We start from the raw sequence: 25122 nt of genomic DNA, 5'->3' as shown, positions 1-25122 counted from the left end.
TTGTATAGATCTCAAATAAATCTAGTCCAAACTTAGAATTTCAGACTTTTACATTTTGATTTGGTTCTTTTTCAGGAAGGAAGTATATTTCTTTAGGGTTCTGCAGTAAGTGAGCTGACCACTTTCACAGTTGTGTTTTTATGTGTTGTGAGTCAACCTTGAATCATTTTTGTTTCCATTAACAGGTGGTAAGCTGACTATGTTTCAAGCCTCCTAGCAGTTTTCTCTCTAACACCTCTGATTCTTCATGATCCCAGAGAAAATCCAGTTGGTACAAGTATTGAAACCAGATGGCCCCAACCTTAATTGCAGTCTGTAATGCAAGCCCCTTGACCAGCCAGCAAGCTGAGCTGCCAGGAAACTAGGGTCTCCTGGTTTCCAATTGCTAATCTGGAGTGTTAGACTTAGTAAAATGTTTTTTTTTCTAGAATTTCCTGTCTTTGAATGTATACCAGCATTGTAATCAAGTCTCCTCTTGATCTTTTTTTCAGTAGTATAAACTGGTCGAGTACCTTAAAGTCCTTTTGCTATAAGACATTTTGTTCAAATTCTTCAAAATGAAAAAAAATCAGATTGATGGAAAACATTTTTATATTATTTAACAATGTCACTGTCATATGAATTGCTCCTTAATAGCCACATGTAATGTGACACATACTGAAAAAATATTTTTCTACTTTCACTGACCTGATATGTTGATGATAAAATCAGTTGGTGAGGCTTTTTATTCTTTTTTGCATTGATTTTCAGTGAGACATCAAAAGAACCAATAAGAAGCAAATCTGGGTTTTAGTCCTCACTTGTCCCACACCATTATTAACCAAGGTCATGTCTAACAATATAAAAGATTTGAAGCAAGTGGCCTTCTCTGTTTTCTTCACCCATAGCAGAATCCTGAGCTTCCAGTTTGGATATCTCTTTGAAAGCTAGAGGAAAATTGACAGTGTCGGCCAACACAGAGTAACTCTGCTTCTGCTGCTTTTTATAGGTATAAAGATTTGGCTGATACAGCAGCAGGAGAGAAGAAGAAGTTGTCTGCCAAAGAGAGATGTCGTCTTGTTCTTCAGCAGTGTAAATTACAAGGCTGGCAGGTTTGTGATCTACAAAGCAATTAAAATATCATTCTTTAAACAAACTAGCTGAGTCACTTCCATTGTGGGAAGCCACCAGATCCTTTGCCGCAGTATATTGTTTTGACATTTAATATCTGCTTTGGAGTAGAATCAAACTGATTTTCTGAGTTTTCTAGCATATAAGTAGCTGTGATCATTGTGTCAAAAAATCAATGTATTCTTGTGGGAAGCAAAAGTTCAGTTAAGCATGTGCACTTTATGGATTTGCAGCCAGGTCTTTTAAGGTGTCTAGGTGCACACATTTTTAGTGCTGGAGTGTTTTTGTGCTTTAATGCAGTTTCCAAATTACAAAAAAGATCTGCATGTTTTGTTTATGTAAGCCAATGCACCAGATGTTGTACTATACAGGAATGGGAGGGACCTAAAACATCTACTTAGGTCTTCCCATATAAGTAATGCCAGTGTAGGCAACAGCATGGTTATTCAGAGCTTGAGTTAGGTAACTAGGATCTCTGTACATCAACAAGAAAAACAAAAACAAAAACAACAGAAGAACACTCAACAAGAAGTTCTCAACTTCCCATCGTATCTCTTTACCTTGTTTATAACATGTTTAATCTTCTCCAGGAGTAGGATTGTAAAGTGGATGCCTCCACTTATTCAGATTACTCAATGTCATAGGACGGCTTTGTAATTGAGCAGGATTGATTTCTTTACCATATCCAATTTCTAAAGAAAGCAGTGTTCCCTTGCACAGTATATAAGCTATTGTATAGAGAGGAAGCTTTCTGTAGCTTAGTGTATAGAGTATTCACCTGGACAGCATGAGCGAGAGCATCCGGACCAGTTTCAGGAGCAGGTATGAACTGTAGGGACTGGCCAGTGGTTAGGGCATTCCTGTAGGCTTTGGAAGCATAGCTTAAAGGAAGGGGTTAACATAAGTCTTCTAAGTCATGTAAGACCTCTAAGCATTAACATATCCAGAAAAAGTTTCTGCAGCTGTTTCTGAAGGGCAATGACTGTGTTGGACTCATATGACAGACTCTAGTTATAACAGGAAAGAAGGAAACCACCTTTCTAGATTGGGGAAACACATGCATGGGCATCTGCACCTGGACGCATAAGAAGTTTTTTCTTTGGTCAAAATACTGTTTGAATTCCATTCTGATCACTAAAGTATGTAGTGGACACATATTGTCATATTGTCCAACTCCCTTAATAGCATAGAACAAAAGGAAGTATCCTGACAGAAGACCAGTATTAAAATGAGCTTAATTTCCCTATCCATATTTCTTAATTCACCCAGAACCTACATTTCAATATTACTTTTCTGGGTTATATTCTGCATCCTTGCCACAAGGTTCCCTAGAAAAAAACTGTCATTAATACATAGAAGCCATATCTTAGCTCCCAAGTACCTGGAGCTGAGGGTGCCACTAAACTTTCTTTGGGGCTACAAGCTTGACATTGGGGAAAAGCTGAGTAATGGTAATCACATGTTGTGCTCCTGTCAAAAAGCACACGGCAGGATGTCTACACAGTTTGTTTTCCCAGGAGCCAGTAACAGTGTTACAGCCTGAAAAAAGTAGTTGGCCTCCAGTGAAAGCCTGCTGCTCAAAACTAGTGATTCCATAGTGACTAACATTTGAAAACAAGCCTGAAATCTTGAAAGACATGAATACAAAAAGGAAATTGCAAAACAGAATCTCTCTACCGTGCAGGGGACTGAAGCTTGTGATCTCAGACAGGTTTTAGAGATCCTGCCTTCAGAATAGTATTAACACTGTGAAAAGTGAGGTGTACAAAACTACAGCAGGGCATAGTGCATTGTTCTTCAAACCAGAAAAGCACAAAACTCTTAAAAGATGGTAGCAAGTTAAATGGAATAGGAGGGTTTGGGGATGAGAGTTATACCATTGTCAGTGACTAAGAAGCGCATAAGAACAGGATAAGCTAAAAGGAACAAGGTCTGAAAAAATGACTGACCTTCTTCTTACACCTTCTCCAAGCCACAGAGAGCTATGACAAACAGATGACAAGATGATAATGACTGAAAAAAATCAGGAGAAGAACCATTCTAAATCTGAAGAATTTCTTACAGACAAATGCCCAGCTTGACACCAACATAGTAGATGATACAAAATCATGTATCCAGATATCCAGCATTAGTGACTAATGTCTGTGTCACATAATCTCTCTTTCAATTATCTTTTTTGATTCATTTGACTAATCATGAAATTTGAACAATCTAAATGAAGAAGCTTATACAATCTGCAGTTGTCATAGGTGCCCTCCTCTATGCTTTTACAGCAAAGGACTCTTTAAAAAAAAAAAAAAGGCAGAGAGAAGAAAGAGAAGGAAAAGAGGAATTAGGAATCCAGCATGATGCCAGCTACCAAAGCTAGAGAAAAGGAGTCATTTGTAGAGTATCACTAAAAGTGATCTGAAAGATTGCATGTTTGATCAGTTTATTCAGCCACTGTTGCCAGCAGTGACTACTTCAAATGAATCAGTGCTGGAGCTGAAAATATATTTGCTGCAGAGGTTTATTAATAAGCCAAGGGTGTCTTCCCCAGCACTGTTACCTGCACTTACCTGAAGGGCTGTAGCAGAATGGGTAGATAGATACACCAAGAAATAGGCAGAGAGACAGAGTGAAACAGAGCGAGTGAGCAAGCAAGAAAGAAAGAAAGAAAAAAAAGGAAAGAAAGGAAGGAAGGAAAGAAAGAGGAAGGAAGGAAGGAAGGAAAGAAAGGAAGGAAGGAAAGAAAGAGGAAGGAAGGAAGAAGGAAAGAAAGGAAGGAAGGAAAGGAAGGAAGAAAGAATATCCACATTAAGGATAATGAAGTTTAGAAGAAAACATTACTGAAATCAATCTCCTGCTTGTGCATCATCATCAGAGGAAGAGATTGCCAATAAATTCAGTGGTAAAGAAGGAAAAAAGGAAAATCTGGACTCTATAGCTGAGTGAATCTGGATGATACATTATTTAACCTGCTTGCGAGAATGTACCTCACTATCCCATTTTGTGAAAGGTGATATTAACTTGAGCAGGGGGAGAGTAAATCTATGTTCTGGAGTGAGCTCCCAAAAAAGAGCAAAGAAAATGGTTTCTTTATATTTATTTCCTACTTGACAATTTTTCTTTCCTTTCTCACATAACTTGTGTTTGAAGAGTGTTTTCTTAATCAACAAAACAACAAAACCCAGAGCCTGCTCACAGAACAAGTTCTTCCTCCTCTTGTAAATGCTGCTATTTGCTTAAGAATGGAAGGCAGATGAACAAAATCCAAGACCAGAATCCAATCATGGTTTATTTTCTGCTATCTTGCAGAGCAGAAGAGCAAACACTATCAGCTAGCCAGGGTCTGGTGCTTGATTCAGCAGCTTCTGTGTTAGAAGAAAGTATTTATTACAGAAGTGTTGATAGGTTTATGAAATGTTGCAGTTACTTGGGTAAGCTGAGCTGGAGATAACTAAACTAGGACAACAAAATAGCTGTTTCACTGAAGCTGACATACAGTGCAGTTTTAGTCATGCACTTAGCTTAAATACTAGAATTATAAAAGTGCAGAGCTATTAATGAAAGGCAGTTTTTGCATCCTGACTCTGTGTGCAGCCTAGATAAGGTGTTCTTTTCAGTTTAAATATATACTTGATCATGACAAGCTTAGCTACTTGCTATGACTTTTAAGCACACCCTATGTAAAAGAAAATCAGATTTCTAAATCAAAACAAACCATTCATACTCCAGACAGAGTGAAAGTAATAGACTTGTTTAACCCCCAGAGAAGTCAGTGAGAGTTTTGCCATTAATATTAGATGGAGCAAGATGATATCTAGTAACTTTAGAATCAAATTCAGTGAGAATACTGACGGCTCGATGTAGAGCTACAATACAGGAGAATCTCTTGGCCCCCAGAACTCTGATGGCCTTTACATTAGCCAGTCCACATTTTCTTTACTGTGTTCATTTATTGCCATTAGCTAAGGAAATCCTACAGTTCCAACAGAATGACTAGCTTGCAAACGTTATCACAGTTTGGGAGAAATACAGGGCACAAACAGTCCTTGGCTTGTTCTTACTGACAGAAGGAAATTTTAATTTATTTGGATTATCATTCCTCACACTGTTGAGCTTGCAAATAGAAATTCAGTAAAGGAGAGTTAGCTCGTAGCTTACTGAGCTTTCTCATCAAAACTTGGAGCTTTACATTTTGTTTAGTTAAGGTCAGTGGTCTCCAGTTAAGGCTTCTCAGTTACTTAAGATGAGGCTTGCCAAAATGCAAACAGCTTGCATTATACCAAAGGTAAAACAAAGCATCAGGTTAAATTGCTCTCACTGTTCAGTGCAGCTGTTAAGTGCAAGAGATGCAAGGACCAGACTTCACTAAAAGTGGATCTTTCAGCCTTTGACTTCTAGAAATACTTGTCTGGGTAAATATAGGACTCCTTATCCAAAATGCTTGGTCTGAATTTATCCTTTCAATTTTTACCCTATTTGTTCTAATCCACAATGATTTCTTCTTATCGGTGGCCTTAAATTCTGAACTCCAGAGATTGCTTATTTTGGAAACAGTAACACAGGTCTTAAGTTTGAATGACAAAATAGTCATAGGATATGAAATAAGCAGTACAGGTCTGTCAGAATGTTTTTATGAAACTCCAAATCAGCATCAAGTAGTTGCAGGAGACAGATATCTGTGTTACTACCAGTCCACATTTATTCGCCTTCAGACACTGTGATAGTTGTTTCAGATGTCTGCAGTGTTTCTGGAGAAATCGTCCTTGCCAGTTTGGAGATATATCATAAAACTTTTTCCACTTAAAAAAAACGCAAAAACAGAGAATAAGTCTTTAATAAAGGGAATTCCCAGAAGTCTCTCTAGAGATTTTAAGTTTTTCTTGCAGTCCTAAAATTGCAGAAGGAAAATGAAGAATCTGATCCACAGTTCTTACCAGGCACAAAGAGAAACATCATATTTCATTATTGACCTACAGGTGTTTAATATATTGGTTTTGATAGAACTGTCTTTAAATATTTTCGATCTTCAAGGTGTTGATATACAGTATTAGCATACCAGAGGTGTTTCTTGGAAAAAGTATACTTACGATTTAATGCAAAAGTATAGGGCAGGAGTGACAGATGATTAAATCAGAAAAATGAGCAAAAGCATATGAAATCATATATATGTAAATTGTATGCTTAATTCACAACAGGGTTTTTTAAGTTATTGTTTAAACAGTACTGTTTATTTTGGCTTAAAATGAACGTAGTTATGCTACATTGAAATATGAATTGGTTTATACTTAATATGATAAAGTATTTGATTACTTTGCAAGCAATGTAATATATAACTCTTTTTTCCCCTGAGTAGGAAAACTTTGAGTACTCATAAATTGTGTGTCAGTTTATTCATTTGTCATTTAGTAATCTTAACTGTCTTGGAAGTAAATGTTCTTTTTTGTTTTGAATATCTTATTTTAAGAGTCAATTTCTTTTAAACAATTTTAAAATTAAGTAAATTATGAAGATCACATGAAAAAAAAAATCCCAGGAGGAGTTTGCAGACTAACATTAGATGAATAAAACACCAGCATCTATATTTCCTTACTACTTTGAATTGTGTCAGCAAAATTACATTGTCCAAGTGACATATCCCATTATGTTCTTGGAAATAATGTGCTAGCATCAGAAACGGCCCCTGAGCATATTCCAGCCTCACCAGTATTACCGATAGCCTGGCCTGAGACAGATGCTGCCTGCAAGCTTTCTTAGCAACTACTTGTGCCTCACAGCACAAGTCCATCCTACCCCCTTGGCCTGAGAGATCCTGGTAGGATGGATCATTCACTTGGACCTCAGAACACTCACAAGCTCTCGGTCTTTCAACACTGAACTCTATTTTTGGTTCCTATTGCTGTCTTTCTTTGCCTCCACAATAAATTCTTCCATCTCTCCATCCCCCTGTCTGGGGGGATGCAAACTCTTGCAAACTCTTTATTTTCTTTCTGAGGTTTTTTTTGCATCCGAATCTTCTCTCATGTCTGGGTTCCAAGGCTTTAATTCATGATTGATTTTCTCCATCTGCCCTCCCTTGACCCTTCTCTCTCCTTCTCCTCTCTTTCTTTCTTTTCTGGATACTTCACTTAATATTCTCTTCTGACCTTCATCTCTTATTTGTCTGGTATGAATTTTCCAGTCTTCCACCTCATGGGTTATTTTCTCCACCATTGAGCTATTCCTGTTGCTGTTGTCTGCTTTTGTCAGTTCACGCTCAGAGACACTTCCCTGTTGTTTCTTTCAGTACCTATGCCTATTTCTAGAATTTTCAAATAACAGAATTCTAGGCCCATAGTATAGAGGTCCCATGAGATAAAAGCAGAGTAGTGTTTTCTCCACTAAGTATCTCTTAGATGCATTTTATGTCTCCCGTACATTTCCTTTCCTGTGATGCAGTCCTTTTCATTGTCTCACAAGTGCAGAGAACTGTGAGATTTGTACAGTTTTTGGTAATGTATCTTTGTTCCACCCTTTCCCAGAGCTGAATGACAGTTTTTCTCTCTAAAGTCCAAATCCTGACAAGCACTTGCATAAGTGCGTAGTGTTATTTGTGTGAATGCTAGACCGCTCACGTACCTCACATTAAGGCCATACATAAGCTATGCTAAACTGTGGGTTTATTCAGCATGTGCCACTGTGCAAGGTCAGTGGCTTGCCTGAGACAAAGGAGGACTCTTACACTCTGTAAAGAAAAGCTAATAAATGAAGCAGGGAAAGCAAGCTTTTAAGAATAACATTTCAGCCCTTGTAAAAGATCAGTCCCCTGTAAATTTGTTTGTCATTATAATATTTTTGCAAACATCTACACTGCAAAAAGACACATTTTACAATAGTTTCAGGGCTTTTTTTCTACATTTCATTAATGCACTGTGAAAATGTGTGTCATTGTGTAAAATATCATTAGATTATAGTTCTCTGTCTTTTGTAGGTAGCTATTTTGAAAGTACTGCCAGAAACACACAGCACTCCCACAAATTGCCTTTTTTAAACTAAAGAACAGCTTTACAGATTCCCTTGACACCTATTAAGTATGAGCTAATACTGCCTCCATGCCACCTACACACCATCTCAGCATCCATTCCATAGTTTTGAATGTCTGTACTTCTACATCCTACACCTTTTCTGTACAAAAAAAGAGAAAAAAAGAAAGAAAGAAAAGGAAGGAAGGAAGGAAAGAGAGAGAAAAGGAAGGAAGGAAGGAAGGAAGGAAAAAGACAAGGAAGGAAGGGAGGGAGGAAAAAGCAAGAAAGAAAGAAGGAAAAGAAAGCAAGGAAGAAAGGAAGGAAGGAAGATCAGCTCCCTCCCATCTTTTCCCCCTCCTCCCAGGAAAAAAAAAAGGAGGTCTGTAGCAGTAATTGAAGCTTTGGTAGTCATCAGTGACAATTTTACTTAATCTTTAAAAAATCTGTCATTTTGAAAAATAACATTTAAAACCCTAATGCTTTTCTAATTAAAATAACTATGACTGTAATTCACAGATGGTTTACTTTTACAGAAGTCTGAATGACATTAAAATTTCAGACTCAGATGAGAGCACTTTGTAGTCCAGAAAGTACTGAAAAGTGAGTGCTTTCATGGGAGAACATTTTAACCTTTTTTTTCCCCCGAGGCAAGCAGGAAACATTCTGTGATTAGAGAAAAGATCAGAATAAAGACAGGTGGCAACCTCAAAAAGTGGTTTGATATCAGGCACGTAACTACTGTGAAGTATAAAATTCCAACATTTTTCCGCATTCGTGCTCTTACTGAACACCAGATCTGTACAGAGAGCAGTGAGACTAGGTTGTTCTCGGTCAGCTTCAGAGGATAACAGCTATAGTTCAAAGATCGAGTAATGCAGATCTCCAGCAATACTGATGTAATCAAATGTCTTATAACAATTTCTTCTGAACCTGCTTCTGTCTAGAGCGCTGCTCTCAGTAGACCTGGCATATGATATAAAATCTGTAAATAGCTTTTATCCAAATGTAAAAATGAATGTGTGCCAACTGGACTTCTGTCCTTTCTTCCTTCAGTTGTAAATCTTAGAAGGCTTCTACTAATGAAACTCTCAGTAAAAGCAATACAGCAATAACTCCATTTATGCTGTCACTAGCTAGTAGGACAGGAGAAAAGAGAGCTAAAGCTTTAGATGTCTCTTAGCTGGCTTTGTGAATCTACAACGCCAGATGGCAAACACTTGTAGCTAAGCTGACTATAAGGTGAACAGTCTTCTTAAAAATGATTTTATGACCAAACACTGCCAAGTAAGTTAGAATTCAATGTTTAGTTAAGTTACATACTCAAAATGTAACATAGATGTGATAGGTGTGTTAATTATAGGCCTAATTGAGAATGTGATTGTTAATTTTGCTGTAAGCATTGCTAGTAGTTGGGGGGGGGTTAGGTTTTGAAATGTAATTTTTCATCCCTTCTGATTGCTTTTTCCAATGTTTCTGTTATCAGCTTTGGTATTGTCAAACCTTGCCCTTGTAGAAAGGGATGTTTAGAGACTTCCAGTGAGCAAGAAACAGGAGAAACAAGCATTTTGAGGAATGGGGGAAATCAATAGAAATGAGAAGAAAGGGATGATTGGGCATAGGCCTGAAAGAAAGAGAGGAAAGGCTTGTGATACAGAGGGCTTGTGGAAGAGACTGAAATATCTGTATCTGCTCCTTGGTCTTCTGAGAGTTACTCTGATAAAAATACTAATTATGATAATTACCTGTTATTTTAATTACAGTTAACCATGTGAATAATAATTCAATTACTACTTACAGAAGAATTCTGGGTGTAAGATGATGTGAGCAAGCAGATGGATGTTTCAGTAGCCAAAGCTAGTAATAAGGAAAGTTCAACGTATGTTAGGGTTGATGGGAAAAAAGTGTTGTTTCGTGAGCATTTATTACAGAATTGTCAGGGTTTAGTGACAGAAGGGTGGGGTGAAAGGAGTCAAAATGGGGTTCTGGTATCCCAGAAAAAAAATGAAGGTGTGAAAAAAAGCAATACCAGAATTTTGGGATGAAAAGAAGAGAGGTGAAAATTGACGCGGTTTGCTGGGAAAAAATGAAGAGTTTGCTTGATTATGACTCAAGTTTAGGTATCTGAAAGAGAAACAAATTTAAACCAAAGAAAGAGATACTAACAGAAAAAGAATTCTGAAAACATTGTAATTTTGGCATTTGCATTCATCTCATTTTAACTATAAGACTAACAGTTGCACCATCATCGTCTGTTGGTTCAAACTTCAGAATCAGAGACTTTCAAACATGATTCAAAGTAGTTTTCCTCTACAGTAGGAAGAAGGGAAGCTGAGAAACGAAAGAATGCCCCAGCTATTTCTGAACTTGTGGAGTTTAAACATGGTTTATATGTCCTGGTTTTCTATAGTTCATCCCTACCAGTGTAGTATATCTTACTACAGTGTTTGGATTAAAAGCAATTAGTTGAAAAGATGTGCAAATCTTCCTGCTAATACCTGTCTCACATATCTATGCAAAAAAAAAAAAAAAAGAAGAAGAAGAAGAAGTAGAGCAGGATGGTGCGATGGGAAGAAAATGAGCTTGTGAGCTGTAAGCAAACAAGACTTGCAATAAATCTGTGCAATTTCTGCCAGGCTTGTATTAATTAACAAGTATGCCTATTAGCCATTCAAAGTGAATAGCAAGACAGAAGCTATAATCTTCAGTGGAAAGCACAGCTATCTAGTGCTGGTCTTTCCTATTTCTAAGGAGTGAAGGATAGTTTCTTCTACAGAATTCCTGAGATGAAAATGGGGTATAAGAAAAACCATGACTTACCTACCCACTGGTCCAATTTTTTATTAACTTGCTATTTGTGGAGTAGCAGATTTGTTGGGGCTTTTTAAGGCTATTAGAAAGGAATGCCTTTGAAAATTATACATAAAAGACCTTTAAGGGTTGTTTCAGCATGTTCAGAAACTATCAAAAGGAAGGTATTTTCATTTGGCCTAACTAGCTAAAAGAGGAAGAATGTTAGCTGCTGTGTTTATTAAGACCCTCAAAGAACTAGGTGAATTAAATCGTGCAACTCCTCAGCACTAGAATAAGATTATACACTCACTCAGTACTTAGAAATATATGTTTCACAGATAGGTCACTACCTCTGACCTCTCAGGCCTGATCCTCAAGGGAGACCTGCAGAATAGTTTTAATAGGCAAGTTTGGGAACTAGATTCATAATTTTACTGGACACGAGAAATCATTCTCGCTCATGGCACGTTTTCTTTCATCCTCCAACTTTGGCTAAATTCTTCCTTTTCCACAGATGGCGGCTGTCTGTTATTCTTTTTCTGCTCCACATAGGTTTATGTCTTATCACTGCTCTCCTTGCCTCCATCCCCGTTATATAAATGCCGCACCTTATTTTATATTACATTGACTAGCACATTAGCATAATTAAATTACATTCAGAATACTTTTTTTCCAACCTGTATTTAGCTTGAACTCTGTTGGATTTGGACCTGAAGGGGGACTGTGTGCCTGAGAGCTTGTTTGTCTTTTCCAGATTTATCTTTTAAACTAAGTGAAATTACCCCTCTGAACAAGCATTGGCATTGTACTATTCTTAAATTGCAAATCTTGTCTCAACCCTTAGCTGGATTGTATATGTACTATCATTATTTACTTGTCATCATTTTGGCCTTTTTTCTTGATGATGAAGGTTTACCCCTGCTGTTTGTATTCTAGATAGGAGTTCGAAAAGTGTTTCTTAAATACTGGCAAGCTGACCATCTCAACGATTTGTGCCTTCAGCTTCAGAAGAAAATTATAACCTGCCAAAAAGGTAACAATTACAGAACAAATATTCCTGAGCTATAGCTTTGTATGCTGAGCACAAGAACATTGCATTACAAAAAATTTTTTCTCCTTGAATAGTTGTTGTATTTTATATACTTCCCTACAGACATATTTCCAGCTAACTGCATATACAGATTTCTTGGAGGCCAGACTGAAATTGGTAATGCTTGCAATTTCTGTCTGTCAAACATAATTTTATGACAGACTGTTGACTGTAATTAAAACTAAGGGGATCTTGAATATTTCCTTTTTGTGATATGTTGAGTAATTTTTCAAGGCATCAGTATCACCTTTAACTCTTGTTGCAAATCACATGGAGCAACAATGATGCAAAATTGCTATGTACACACATATAACAACAGTAAATACAAAGTTAATAATTTAATGTGGTTACTTTTCTTTATTTTTCTCCTTTTGTTATAGCTTTCATATTTGGCAGCACTTGCTTTTTATGCTTAGGCATTTTTGTTTCCATTTATGTCAGTGTTTTTATTAAGGTCACAGTGACATTTTTGACACATGTTTTTAAAGGAGATATCCACTGCCACCTGATTTCCTGCCACTTCTGATCTTTTTCCTATCAAAATCTCAAATAACTGCTGAAAATTTGAATATTGCTTAGCATGAAGAAGCTTCCTTCATACAATATGTTATGTATATAATTGGCTGAGGTCTTCAACAATTCCCATTAGCACCTTTTTAAAGGAAATTAGAAAGGCAAACACTTTTTTTTTTTAGTCAGATACATAATATTGTAGATATAAAAGTATATAAACCACTTTTCATTTTAATTATTTGTTCTTCACTGAGAGGATATAGTAAAAAATAGAGGAAAGCAAGAGAAAATTCAAAGCAAACAGAACCAGAATCACAGCAGTTCAGGAATGAATGTTGAGGGTGACAGATAACCAGACTATAGTTCAGGCAGGTTCTTAAACTTCTGCCTGTTTTTTATGTTCATAGCTGTGTTGTATTCACACATCTAGAAAAGCAATAGTGCTTTATCCTCTTTCCCTTCATTTACTCACTTACTTACCAAAAAAGGAAATATGTACCTTTCTGAGTCAAATTTATACACAGAGTACTTTAATGTAACTCTACACCAAAATGTAAAGCATCCTCAGATGCATCCATGCTTGATAGAGCTAAAAGAACAGACATCTGCCAAATCCTGCCGGAATGATGAAGATAATAGGTTTTCTTGGCTCCTAACACATTTCTTAATTAGGCTAAGTTGAAAAGTCATTTTCCCCAAGCTTATGCATTCAAAACTTTTATCGTGTATGGCTCATCTGCATGGTCTTTACAGTCTGGGAAAACTGAGAGAATAAAGAACTTGTGTGAGTAAGGAGTAGGCAGACATGTTTCACTACACTAGCTCATGAAATGAACTGCTCTTCACAAGCAGGTACAGTTGTAAACTGGCAGTAAACTGGCTCTTTGACGTGTCAAAGAGCCCCGGGAAGTTGTGAATAGGGTAGTGCACCTGTGCATTTTTCTTATGTAGTCCTAAAGCTGTGTTCACAGACTGTGACACTGCAATGATGATGCTTACTGAGTAATGGTGTCAGTCCTGCTGCATGTCCACCTTTTCCTCCCCACCTCCTTTGCTTCCAAAGAACTTTGGAAGCTAAACCTTTCTTCATAGTATATACACTAATAGCAAAATTAGTCAATAATTTCTGTATCAGGCATAAAATGTAGTATCATGTACCCATATAAGGACTTAAGTCAAAGAGAAAACAGGCCTCACTCAAAATTCTTCTCAGCTGTAGAGGGCATTTTTATCTCAGGCTTTCCAGTAATCTATTCAGCATTACCATAACTTTGGGGGAAAATAAAACAATTCAGATAAGTCTTTCCTGTTATCCTGAAAGTTAATTAATGCAAAGAAAGAGGTCAAATTAGAGCAAAATTGTGTGCAAAACCAGTTTTATTTAAACAAAGGATCAACGGGTTTAGGGACTTTGTCGTAATTTTTTCATGGGTATAAGATCTACTTATGGGAGGTTTTGATCATATCAAATCATTGAGAAAGTGTTTGGATCTGTGGGAGAGTCCATCCTTCTGAAGTTCTTTCATCAGAGCTCAGCCAGGCTAGGAATTAACTTTAGTACATTGTATACACAATAGTTAATACTTGTGTCACAGAAGCCAGATCCACAGCCTACTTGAATTTCTCCTATTCTGATGTTTATCCTTAGATGAACTGTAAAGAATTAGATATTTCTCTGCCTTGAGGGCTCTAACATCAATTATTTTAATTTGCATAAGAGAATTATTTGAGATCTACATAAATGAGGAACAAGTGCAGAGGACAAACTGTATTACCTGTATAGTAGTAGGTGAAAGTGAGCACTAAAGGCCTAGGGGATGACAGTTTCATTTCAGAGCAGCTTTTGAGGTTACAAAATTGGTTTTTGTTCTGTGTTGAACTGAAGACAAAATCTTTGAAATGCTCTTATAAAAAAGGAATTGTGATGAAATGTCCATTTTCAAATGCAAACCTGAGCTACCTGAGCTACTCAGTTCATCAAAATGTGTGCAAAGAAAAGAGGGAGTGTCTGTCAACCAACCCTTCTTGACAGAAGTTTGTTGAGTGTTTCTTCAAAACATCTCAGCTTTGATGAAAGTGCATAATTCAGAGTAGCTGCATGGTCTCTAAATGTTACAGCTGGCTCTAAAGGATGTCATTTCACTAGACCATTTTAGCAGGCTACCCTGCATCGCTCATGCCTGGTAACAATCCTGCTGGAGGATTAACCTCTGTATTTCCTTTTCGTAACCCATCTTAGCGGTGTTACTGACCACATATCTTTCCTTCTGGTCAAAGTAAAAGTGCACACGTACACACACATACACTTTAAAAAATGCATTGGAACTTTGAAAGACAGGCTTTTTCCAAAGTCATCCAGGATTTGACGCTTAACCATTTGTCAAATATCCTATCTGCTCTGTAGCAGATAGTTTTAAAGAAAATACTGCAACTCTAGATTATTATACTTTTTCAAATTTTTCATACCTGTGAGCAGTGAACTCTGATAATGTTCTATATACATGTATTCATTACCTTCTCAGCAGCAACGTTATGAATTCATACTCGGTAATGTGTATATCCAATGTGAATTTTCATAAAATTGTCAACAGAAAACTGTGCTATTAATTCCCTTTTCAACTAAACTAGGTAAGTGGATTGATGTTTCAGGTGTTTAAGAAGTCATTTTTTATTATAGAATGTAACTAAAGGGATTGAAAATGGCATGTCTGGTTATGATTATAAAAATGTAAACCTTCAAATTTTCCCATTATAAATAATTTCAAAATAGGTCAACCTGTATGTTTCCAAACCATTGAATTTTGGACACAAGCACTATTAGTATTTTAACATTACCTTTTTTTGTATTTCAGCAGTCAGGCACTAAGCATCTCTAAAAGTATCCTGTTTTAAATACATAAACAAGGACAGAGATGGTGATAGGAAACACCTTACATTGCCCTCTGCTTTAGCTATTTTATTTAATAACATTTTACATTCATAGAAGCTGAGGTACTGAACATCAACAGTATTTTAGGTACGGTTAATTAATTCCAAAGCATGTTCTTCTCTTTGAAGCACATAGCATATATTCTAGATCTGGAAAGAAATTGTACCTTGTGGCACTTAAAAAAAAAGAAAAGAAAAAGAAAACAAGTAAAGCATGTTCTAGTTAGTTTCTCTCTTCCAAGCCAGAGCAGGTGCTCAAAGAATACCAATACCACTTGTTGCAGATAGAGTGATTAATCTGGGGCTATATTCATTAAGGCCCACAGAAGTCCCCATACCTTGTGTTTCTGATCAGCTGGGTACTTCTGAAAATTCAGGAGATTAGGTGGCATTTAGTTTGGATGATATTTGTTGCAATGTTTGTACATACACAGGAAAATAATACAGAAATATATAATAAGAGATACACTAAAATCTTCTCTCAACATGAGAGGGCTGACAGAGTGTGAAAAATAAGGCTAATAGATACATAAAGCTGATGCAATGTAGATGAAAATTTTAACATGAGAAATGCAGAGTTGGTGTGACAGAAACATTTCAGAAATTTGCAAAAAGCTAATCTAATTGTTTTGGCTGAAAGAAAATGGGGAAAAAAGTCATTATGTTGAGCCATTGAAAAGTCTTGTGTTGGTTTTGATTTTTTTTCGCTTTTAGTACACTAAAATATTTAAAACATTGTTTTAAATTGACTACAACCAAAAAAAATTTTGATTCTTGCTGAATTCAATCACAAAATCAGTTACTCAACTGATATTTGAAGACCTAGGAACTTCGCAGTGTATATGTATGCTTTCACATTCTGTAGCATGCATACATGTTTCCAGTTGTAATATAAAGAAAAAATAATAATATTCAGTGAAACTAAACATTTTGAGTTGTGTTAGTTCAGATTTATGAATGAATTTACTGACATACTTTGCTCTCAGCACTGCCAAAAGAAAAGAGAAAGAATTCCATTTTAGTATGGCATTCATATGCAGTCACATTTCTTTCATTCTTTGTGCAGGGTACTGACTGAACTTGATTTACATGCTTTTACAGCAGAACACACAATAATATTGAATTATTCACTAATGAATTAGTCCATAATTTCATTGGTCCATAATTTTTTCTTCTATAATGGTAGTTGTAAGAGGATTTCTAGCCCGTCAGCGCTTGCTACAGAAGATGAGCATCAAACAGCAAGAGGTCACCTCCATCAAAAGCTTCCTGCAGAACGCCGAGGATATGGGACTGAAAACATATGATGTCTTGGTCATTCAAAATGCATCTGACATTGCTCGGGAAAATGACCGGCTCCGCAATGAAATGAATGCTGCTTATCACAGGGAAAAGTTAGAGGCTAGAAACAGACCAGAAGAAGTCCCTAAAAGGTAAGAAGAGAAAGCATATTCAGTCCTGTAGAGTGAAGTATTAAAACGCTTCTCCAGTTTTAGTGCATTTCTTCCCAGCTTAGAAAGTTATAGAAGTGACTGAAGAGTTGAAAGTGGATTCTCAAGTATATGCTTACCTCAAATCAATGTTAGACACTGTTTTGTTTGTATATGCGTTCTAGAAACTTAAAGACACCTGTTATATCTGATTCAAGAAATGCTATGTTTTACAGGAAATTGTTCAAGTCTCTAAGCACTTATTTTTTATAAAAATATTTTTTTAATTCTAAGATAAATAGATTATAGTGGGACTTTAACCAAATCAACCAGCCAAAACAAAAATTCTTTTAACTTCCAACATTGGGACATTGCCGAGATACTGAAGAACAGCTAGGAAACCTTTAAAACACAGTGAAGTCCAAAGAAATCCTGATTATGTATTGAACTAGACCGATTGTCAAGAGGATCCTTTCCTCTCATTTAAAAATATACCGAAGTTTTCTGTTCCAGTCAGAGTTTAGCTCCCACCACAGCTTTCAGGAATACCTATTGTACAAATCCAGCAAATACTGGAGAGCCCCTCCCTAGCAGTTGAGTCCCCAGTCTTTATTCACAGACACTTGAATGGGCAGAGGTAGCCTTTGCCGCACTTACAGCAGATACTTATTGTGCGTGTCTATAACTTGCTGGACATACAAATGTTTATTCTTCCATAGGAATGTAATTCTCATCAGGAACAACTCCCTTTGCTTCCATTGCTTTTGTCAGTAATTTTTATTAAAGTGAAAATGGCAGTGCATCTGCTTAATTAGCTCCAAATATCCCAGTGATTACATATTGGAGGAAATGCCTTTGTAGGAAAGACTGTAATTAAACATTACAGTGAAAACAAATTATCCACTGAGCATCAAGCTTTCATCTTTAGCTATTTCGTTTACTACATGGGCAGCTGGCTATATCCTGTAGTTGAATTCCAGCTCTGCTGGAAATACAAAAATACATTTAAAAATGCATAAATACAGTTGAAAAAAACAAATGCTTGTCTGTAAAACGATGGTATGGACATCTTCTACCTAACATACTCAAAATTAAAAAGTTTTCAACATCTTGATTTTGGAGGAATAAAATATCAGATGAATATTTTTAAGAAATCTGTTTGTTGGAAGCAAGTGATAAAGCATTGTTTCTCAATACATATTGAAATAGCAAAAGCAACAAGAAAAAATAATGCACCAAGTGAAACACTGTACAACCGTGATTAAAATGATAGCTAATCTTAATGTCATAGTTAATATCAATAAAATAATAACTAATAATTAAGTTTAAATGGAAAGATGTATAAGTATCTAGGTGGAATAGTCCAGGCAGCCACAGTAACTAGTTAAAAGGTCATCTAATATTTTAAATATTTGGATTATCTAAATAGAATTTATAGTCATCTTTTTAGAAAATAATGATAAAGGCTCAGCATTCACAGCCTCAGTAACTCTCTATTAAAATGGATTTCCCAGAAATTATCATTCAGATTGAAAACTCAGCTTTTGATTGTGTGTAACAATCAAAGTGTGAACAATTCATTCAGTGAATGTCTGATCAACAATATGAAACTGCTTAAGGAAAGCTGCATTTGTGTGAAAAGGGCCAGTGTCCTGATTTATCATAAATCAGGAAATGGAAGAAAGCTAGCAGCTTGATCTGGATTTGTTTGTCAGAAGATTACTACACACATCCCCTAGGCACAGCAGGGGCGTTGTGAGATTGTTTACCAAAAAGCTGTTGTTATGTTTGCATGAACAGGTTCATTGTTATCATTTGAATAATGCATCTGGGCCTCTTTTCTGTGCTTTCAGAGCTGAAGACAAGGGTGGGAAGGTCCCTGAGGACAGCTTTGCCGGCTGTCGAACGCCTAAGCACTTTCATTCCAGCTCTGTCCCTGTCCCCATGGCAGTGGATGGCTTGGTACATTCTGCGGCTGGATCATCCATCAGATCCCCCTCCCTGCACTCTGTGTTCAGCATGGATGATGGCAATAGCCTGCCATCACCAAGGAAACAGCCTCCTCCCAAGCCAAAGAGGGACCCCAACACACGACTGAGCGCGTCGTATGAGGCTGTTAGTGCTTGCTTGTCGGCAGCTTCTAAGGAAACCGCTAATGAAGGTTAGGCATAAAAGGGAGAAACCGTCACAAATTTTACTTTAGGTTATTGATTTACACTTTTTGCTTTGATCCTTTTAAATGCAGTCAAGCACCTTTGAAAAGCCCACTTCCTTAAAATATTTTCAGTGGCAGTACATAAAATTAGTCAATTTGTCATTTGTTCCCAAATCAGCAAATAACTGCTCATGTGTTCTAATTGCCTAGTTTGTCAACAACCAAAACAGATTTGCAGAATTCCCCCTAGGGACAAATGATCTTTATCAACCTCAGCTATTCTACCCTGTTGACTGTTTCATTTCACCTTTTAAACTGTATGTTAGAATGCCTTGGATAGTTAAAACAGAATGTTTGAATGTTCAGTTTTAGCAAGTTAAACATTAAACTTTCTCCTACTTTTTTTTATGTTAACATGAATGACTTGTGCATTCAGTAATTTACGTTTGTATCATAACTTGGTTACAGTGATTTTTTTTCTCAGTTAGAATAGAAGTGCTATGAAAGTCCCAACATGTCTCAATGCATGGTAAAGCATTAAGTCCAGTTTGGAGTTAAATTGTTCTGTCCTCCTTCACCCTTGAAATGAATGAATAGAAGATGAATAAGAGAGATGTATTCATTGTTCCCTCAATAAGTCTGAGTAGTCATGTTTCGTGGAAAAGGTCCTCTGAGTTTATCGGGGAATATCCTTCAGGTTGAGTCTAAAGCTGTGTACAGCCATTCTCTAATCTTGAATACAATGGCTGGAGACCTCTGCAGCTCCCTCTTGCATAATGATTATTGTTCTCATATCCAGTTTAGATGCAAGTCAATTTTTCCTAACCTCTTCCCTCCTCAGTCAAATTCCTTGTAGAGAGAGAAGCACTTTGTCCAGTATGGACTGTAGTAGAGCTTTCTGAAAAAATGACAATTTGTATTTGCACGAGTGGCCTTAACACTAATGTTTATATACACTCACAAAACAGCTTTGGCATTCTCGTATATTTGAAATGATAGGACCAGTTTCTCTGCTGTACTCATTTTCCAAGAATTATGGCAGTTTCCTGAGACTTCATCCAGGACAAACTCTGATTTATGCCATCTAATTTTGATCTTTAAAGACCTGTCACCTATTGATGATAGCTATCTACTCCCTCCACCACTTCCTTGCCTGGAGGCTGTGAAGAGATGTCTACTTCTGTTATCTGTATACTCAGTTGGGGAGTTCCCCTTAGGCTATGGGATTCCCTAACTTCATAAATTATTTCCACACGGCAGTACAAAAGAAGCAGAGGCAGGCATAGTGTCTGCCTGTGATTAGGGTTTTATAGATATTTACGTGAAAGGAGGATATTTCCATTGCTGGTGATAAAATATATGCCAAAGTAGCACCACAGTGAAACTCCTAGTTACATGCCCCATATCTTCTCCCTTGGGGCATCCCCATTTATTACAAACCTTGCAGTGAACATTTGGATTCAAAAAATAAGTCCTCAGGCATTTGTGTCTCACCTTTTAGTGACTGTAGTAACAGGCAAAGCAGATTGTATGCAGGTGGCAAAGGCTTGTGGTTTGGAAGCTGAAAGTCCTGCATTTTGTTCCCTGTAATATGTATGCTTTTGATTGGTTACCCATTTTCATGACTGCTGCTCATTGTAAAAATATAGGCAAGATTTGAAGGCTTAAGTACTATACCTGTGCAAGAGAAAACAGACTTTGATCCGTTAATAACACATACTTTTTAACTTTCCTAGTACTGACCCGTCCAAGGCCACACAGTGATGACTACAGTACAATGAAAAAAATCCCTCCCAGGAAACCAAAACGAAGTCCCAACACAAAACTTAGTGGCTCTTACGAAGAAATACCTGGCCAAAAGCCCGGGGATGTGAAACAGGCAAGCACAGTAACTAAACCAGTTGTCTATGACACTGTGACAGTACAGAGAACAGCTTCTGCTGATGGGCCACAGCATGGCACATTGAGTCTGTATATGTCACAGGAAGAGGAGGAAAATGAGCCTGTCTATATTGAAATGGTAGGGAATGCAATAAAGAGCAGTTCTGCTGAAGCAGAAAGCCCAGAACAAGGAGAGTCTGTATATGAAGAAATGAAGTATTTTCTACCAGAAGAAGGAAGCAATGGTAATGGAATAATTCCAGTAGTGACTGGATCTCCTCCACTGTTGTTTGAAAGCAAAAAAAAGGTTAATATTGAAGAACTGGATGGAAACAGTCAAGCAGCTTTCAACTATAAAGACTCATGTGACATTCCAGCCCCTTTTCCAAACCTGCTCCCTCATAGGCCACCACTTCTTGTATTTCCTCCAACCCCTGTCACATGTTCACCTGCTTCTGATGAATCGCCTCTAACACCACTAGAAGTCAAAAAGCTTCCTGTCTTGGAAACCAACCTAAAATACCCTGTTCAGTCAGAAGGCTCGAGTCCATTATCACCACAGTACTCCAAAAACCAGAAAGGGGAGAATGAAAGACCAGCATCTCCCGGCTTAGTTGTGTTCAACGTTTCCAGCAAAGTGACTCCTCCTTCAACACCCCCTCCTCCTCTCCCACCACCCCCTCCTTCAGTGCCACCTCCTATTTCCTACCGGGCTTCCACACATTTTGCATTCCCTCCAGAGACTTGTGCTAGTTTTCTGATTAATACAGGGAAAACAGGAACAAACTCAGATCTGTCAAAAGTACCTCAGAGACCAAGTCCTGCTCAACTTGGATGCTCATCTTCTCCATTCTCCAAACTGCCTTACTCCCCAAAGTTGGCAAGAGCAGATCACAGGAAATCAAACTCGAATTCATCATCTTCATTTCCATACAGCCCTACAAGCTCAAGGTCGTTGACCAGTCCCCTTGATGAGTTAACTAGCTTGTTCAACTCAGGACGGAGTGTGCTACGAAAATCTGCAGCAGGAAGAAAGATCAGGGAGCCAGAAGGTAAGACTGATCTCTGTGCTTCTGTATAGTGTATTCCTTCTGCACCAAAACAGTCTTACCTTAGAAGCTGGTAGAGTCAGTAAAAATACAAAACAAAATTTTTTCCTTTTTTTTGAGATCTGTTGTGGTTATAACAAACAAACAAGGAAAATGCATTATGTATGAAAAGTATAAGCCTTCAGGTATTCTCTGAGATGTCAACATTTCTGTTACCAATACATTTGGATGACACAAATTTAAATGGAATTTTTTCACATACCAGCAGTCTCAATGAAATAAGCATACGTTACATCATGTGAAAATTACTTTATGGTATCAACCCATGGCAATACCTTGAATGAAATATATTTTAATATTTCAGTTTACTAGCTGTCCAGAAGACAGTATATACTTTATCTTAAGGTTTCATTATTTAATTTCCATGAAAGTGCGAATTTGGTAATAGTGCCGTATTTATTCTCCTAAATGAACCTGAGACTGAGTGTTTTGCCACAAACTCTATTTAATTCCCTGTGCTATCCTTTTATTCTAACTCTTCCTATTGTTCACATATACTTATGTATATAACCACAGATTACTTGGTCTCCTGGCCTTCTGGCCTCTGGAGAACATCTTTTGTATCTAGTGCAAAAGTCAGCTATAAAAAGAAGCAAAACTTCCCATTTTGCTGACAGTTTTTGATACCGCAGTCCTCAGATCATATCAGCTAGTTATTTGCCTTGTGCAGATAATGGAGGATTTAATGATATTACTGTAATCACAAAAATTCATCCTGATGTAAAAAGATTTGTTTAGCTGCTCTGTAAGGATGAGATGCTTCTAACTTTGTCCATCTAAAAGCTAGATACCTAGTCATCAGACTGTCTATGGAGAGACATTTTGAGAGCTGGATTCCTCCCACATGTATCACTCCACTGGATATGAGGAACACTTAAATGATTAACCTAGTAGAATTTTAAGTTCTTGACTTTTAAAGTCAGTTAAAAGTCAGTAAAGCCTATCCTGCATAGCCATTACAACACTGACTTCAGTCTTCATGTTATTTTTCTAACTAAAAACGTGTTTCTACTGAAAATAGTTACAGTGCACTGTATACAGAAACTTCCCCCTAGTAATATCTCCCAAACAACCTGACTTGTGTGCAACATTTAGTTTACACAAAATGTTGTGAATTTAAAGTTCAGAGTGATAGAACCTCTAGACTGTTTTCTCTGTCTCTTCGCTTCTATCTGTCCGGCTTGCCTTAATGATGGGCTGTGTGTAGCATATTCAAAATGGGGATATGAAGTCCCATTTTTGAAGTATAAGACAAAACAGTGGAGAATGAGATAGATTATTCATTGTCTATTTTCTTATATATGTACTACTCATTGATTTCAGTATCATACCCTGATTAATGTAGATATAATAGAGCAGAAGCGGGTATTTGACCTTACTCTGGATATGTGTGTGTCTGTATGTGTGCCAGCCTGTCACACCATCCCTAGGAACCTTGGCAGCCATTTACCCCTTTCGACCAAATACGACAAGCAGGCAATGATCTCAAAAATAAGTGAGTATCTATAAGTATCATGAAAGCCAGTGGCTAGGTGGAGACAAGAGATCTAAACTGTGAGAAAGATTCCTACCAGTCATCAGAGAAACCACTGCAGATAGAACCTTTGTGGGTGTTCCAGACCTTGAATAAGTGTTAGTTGGACCTTGTATTTCCTCAGCTGCTGAATTCATTTCCCTGTGAGTTACAAATCTAGGCTTCATCAGTTCTCAGTCTCAAGAGAATGCCTTGTTCATTATTTGGGATATATGAATTGATGAAAATTGTAAAGGAGACATTGCAGTGGGTTTGTTTGCTTTGGCGAAATTAACCAATAACAATAAACATCTGTAAATATGTTCAGGATTTTTTTATGTTGGGAGTCTTGTTTTATTATAGCAATAAGACATTCTGTTCACTGAGAGGTAACTCTCAGATTTTAAAGTCAACTCTTTGGCTGTATCTGCTCAAAGTTCGCTGAATGTACCTCATGAGTAAGTGTGGTAAGCCCATGCCAAACGAATCAGTAAATTTACCATATAGAACAAATGTTGCTTTGGGTTTGAGGATTTCTACAAACTCAATTTTCAACTGAATGTGACCAAGGATAGAGTTCAACCTGGGTCTCTTGTGGGTTGAAGCTAGTACATTAACAGAGCCTACCATCTAAAAACTCTAAATTTACTTTTCACATGGAAAACATTTTACTTCTAAATATTTCATCAAGGCAGAACTAAGTATGAAAGATCAAAGTTCAAGAAGGATATACAATAAAAAATTGGAATCAATATTTTATGAGCTAGGAAGCTACTGTATAATACTAAGTGCTGTTACACATGAATAGTTCAGTGATGAGCAGATGGACTGGAAGTAATAAAGAAATAAAGGTGAATGTATGTGGAGAGATTTTACAGTTCACCTTGTTGTGTACTGCTTGTATTCAGTTCATTTCTAGGGTAGCAGCTGGAATAAATATTATCTTTTATTTAACTTCTGATGCAATGTAAAAAGATGGCAACCAGGAGAGTGGACTGCGTTATGTAAAACTAGAAGTTGTCCTAGTCTTACCTTGTGATTTTTTATCACCTATTGCCTAACGCATATTGAGTTCTCAGAAGACTCCTCCCTTCCTCAAACTTTTTTTTTTATTAGTAGTATTTTATTTATAGGAGGATGTGGTAAGTTAATGAAAATTAAAGACTTTGGCCCAAGCAGGCTTCTATAATGTTGTGTGATTTCCTTTATTTATGTAAGTCATAACCCACCAACAACCTTAACTCAAAATAGGAAGTGAAATTGTGGGCCATTTTGAGGTTAAGGAAAGTTTTCTATAGATATCAATAAGTTTCTATACCAGATCATCAGCCTTGGAGATCTTGGCACCTTTGCCAATTGGCATCTTTGCCAATAAAAGTGCAATACAGACAGACCCCCAACACGCTTCCCTCTTACCTGGAGGAGTAATTTCAAGGCCTGAGAACACTGATATCCTTTTGCCTCCTGACCCCTCTGTGGGAAAAGATCATCCAGAATTCCAGTGGAAGAGATCTGTGGTTTTGTGATGGGCTGCTGGCTAATTGTGAACTCGATCGAGATCACCTTTCTTTCACACAGGCAGCAAAACAATAATTAAATGGCAACAACTTTCAT

General features: G+C 37.1%; 1 protein-coding gene across 3 annotated transcripts in view; it reads left to right on the top strand.

Annotated features, from left to right (window-relative positions):
- The window catches only part of MYO16 (myosin XVI), a 385095-nt gene that overhangs the window by 316434 nt on the left and 43539 nt on the right, over positions 1–25122 (top strand). For all 3 annotated transcript variants that reach the window (XM_064504083.1, XM_026102455.2, XM_026102457.2), the window contains 5 exons: positions 989–1091; positions 11826–11922; positions 16607–16853; positions 18704–19011; positions 20742–21938. In XM_064504083.1, the coding sequence (XP_064360153.1) occupies positions 989–1091; positions 11826–11922; positions 16607–16853; positions 18704–19011; positions 20742–21938 (1952 nt within the window). The remainder of the gene's footprint in view (positions 1–988; positions 1092–11825; positions 11923–16606; positions 16854–18703; positions 19012–20741; positions 21939–25122) is intronic.

Source organism: Dromaius novaehollandiae, chromosome 1 (assembly GCF_036370855.1).
Source record: "Dromaius novaehollandiae isolate bDroNov1 chromosome 1, bDroNov1.hap1, whole genome shotgun sequence".
Taxonomy (NCBI): domain Eukaryota; kingdom Metazoa; phylum Chordata; class Aves; order Casuariiformes; family Dromaiidae; genus Dromaius; species Dromaius novaehollandiae.
The sequence above is the reverse complement of the archived record's forward strand: the minus strand, read 5'-3'. Positions and strand labels throughout refer to the sequence as shown.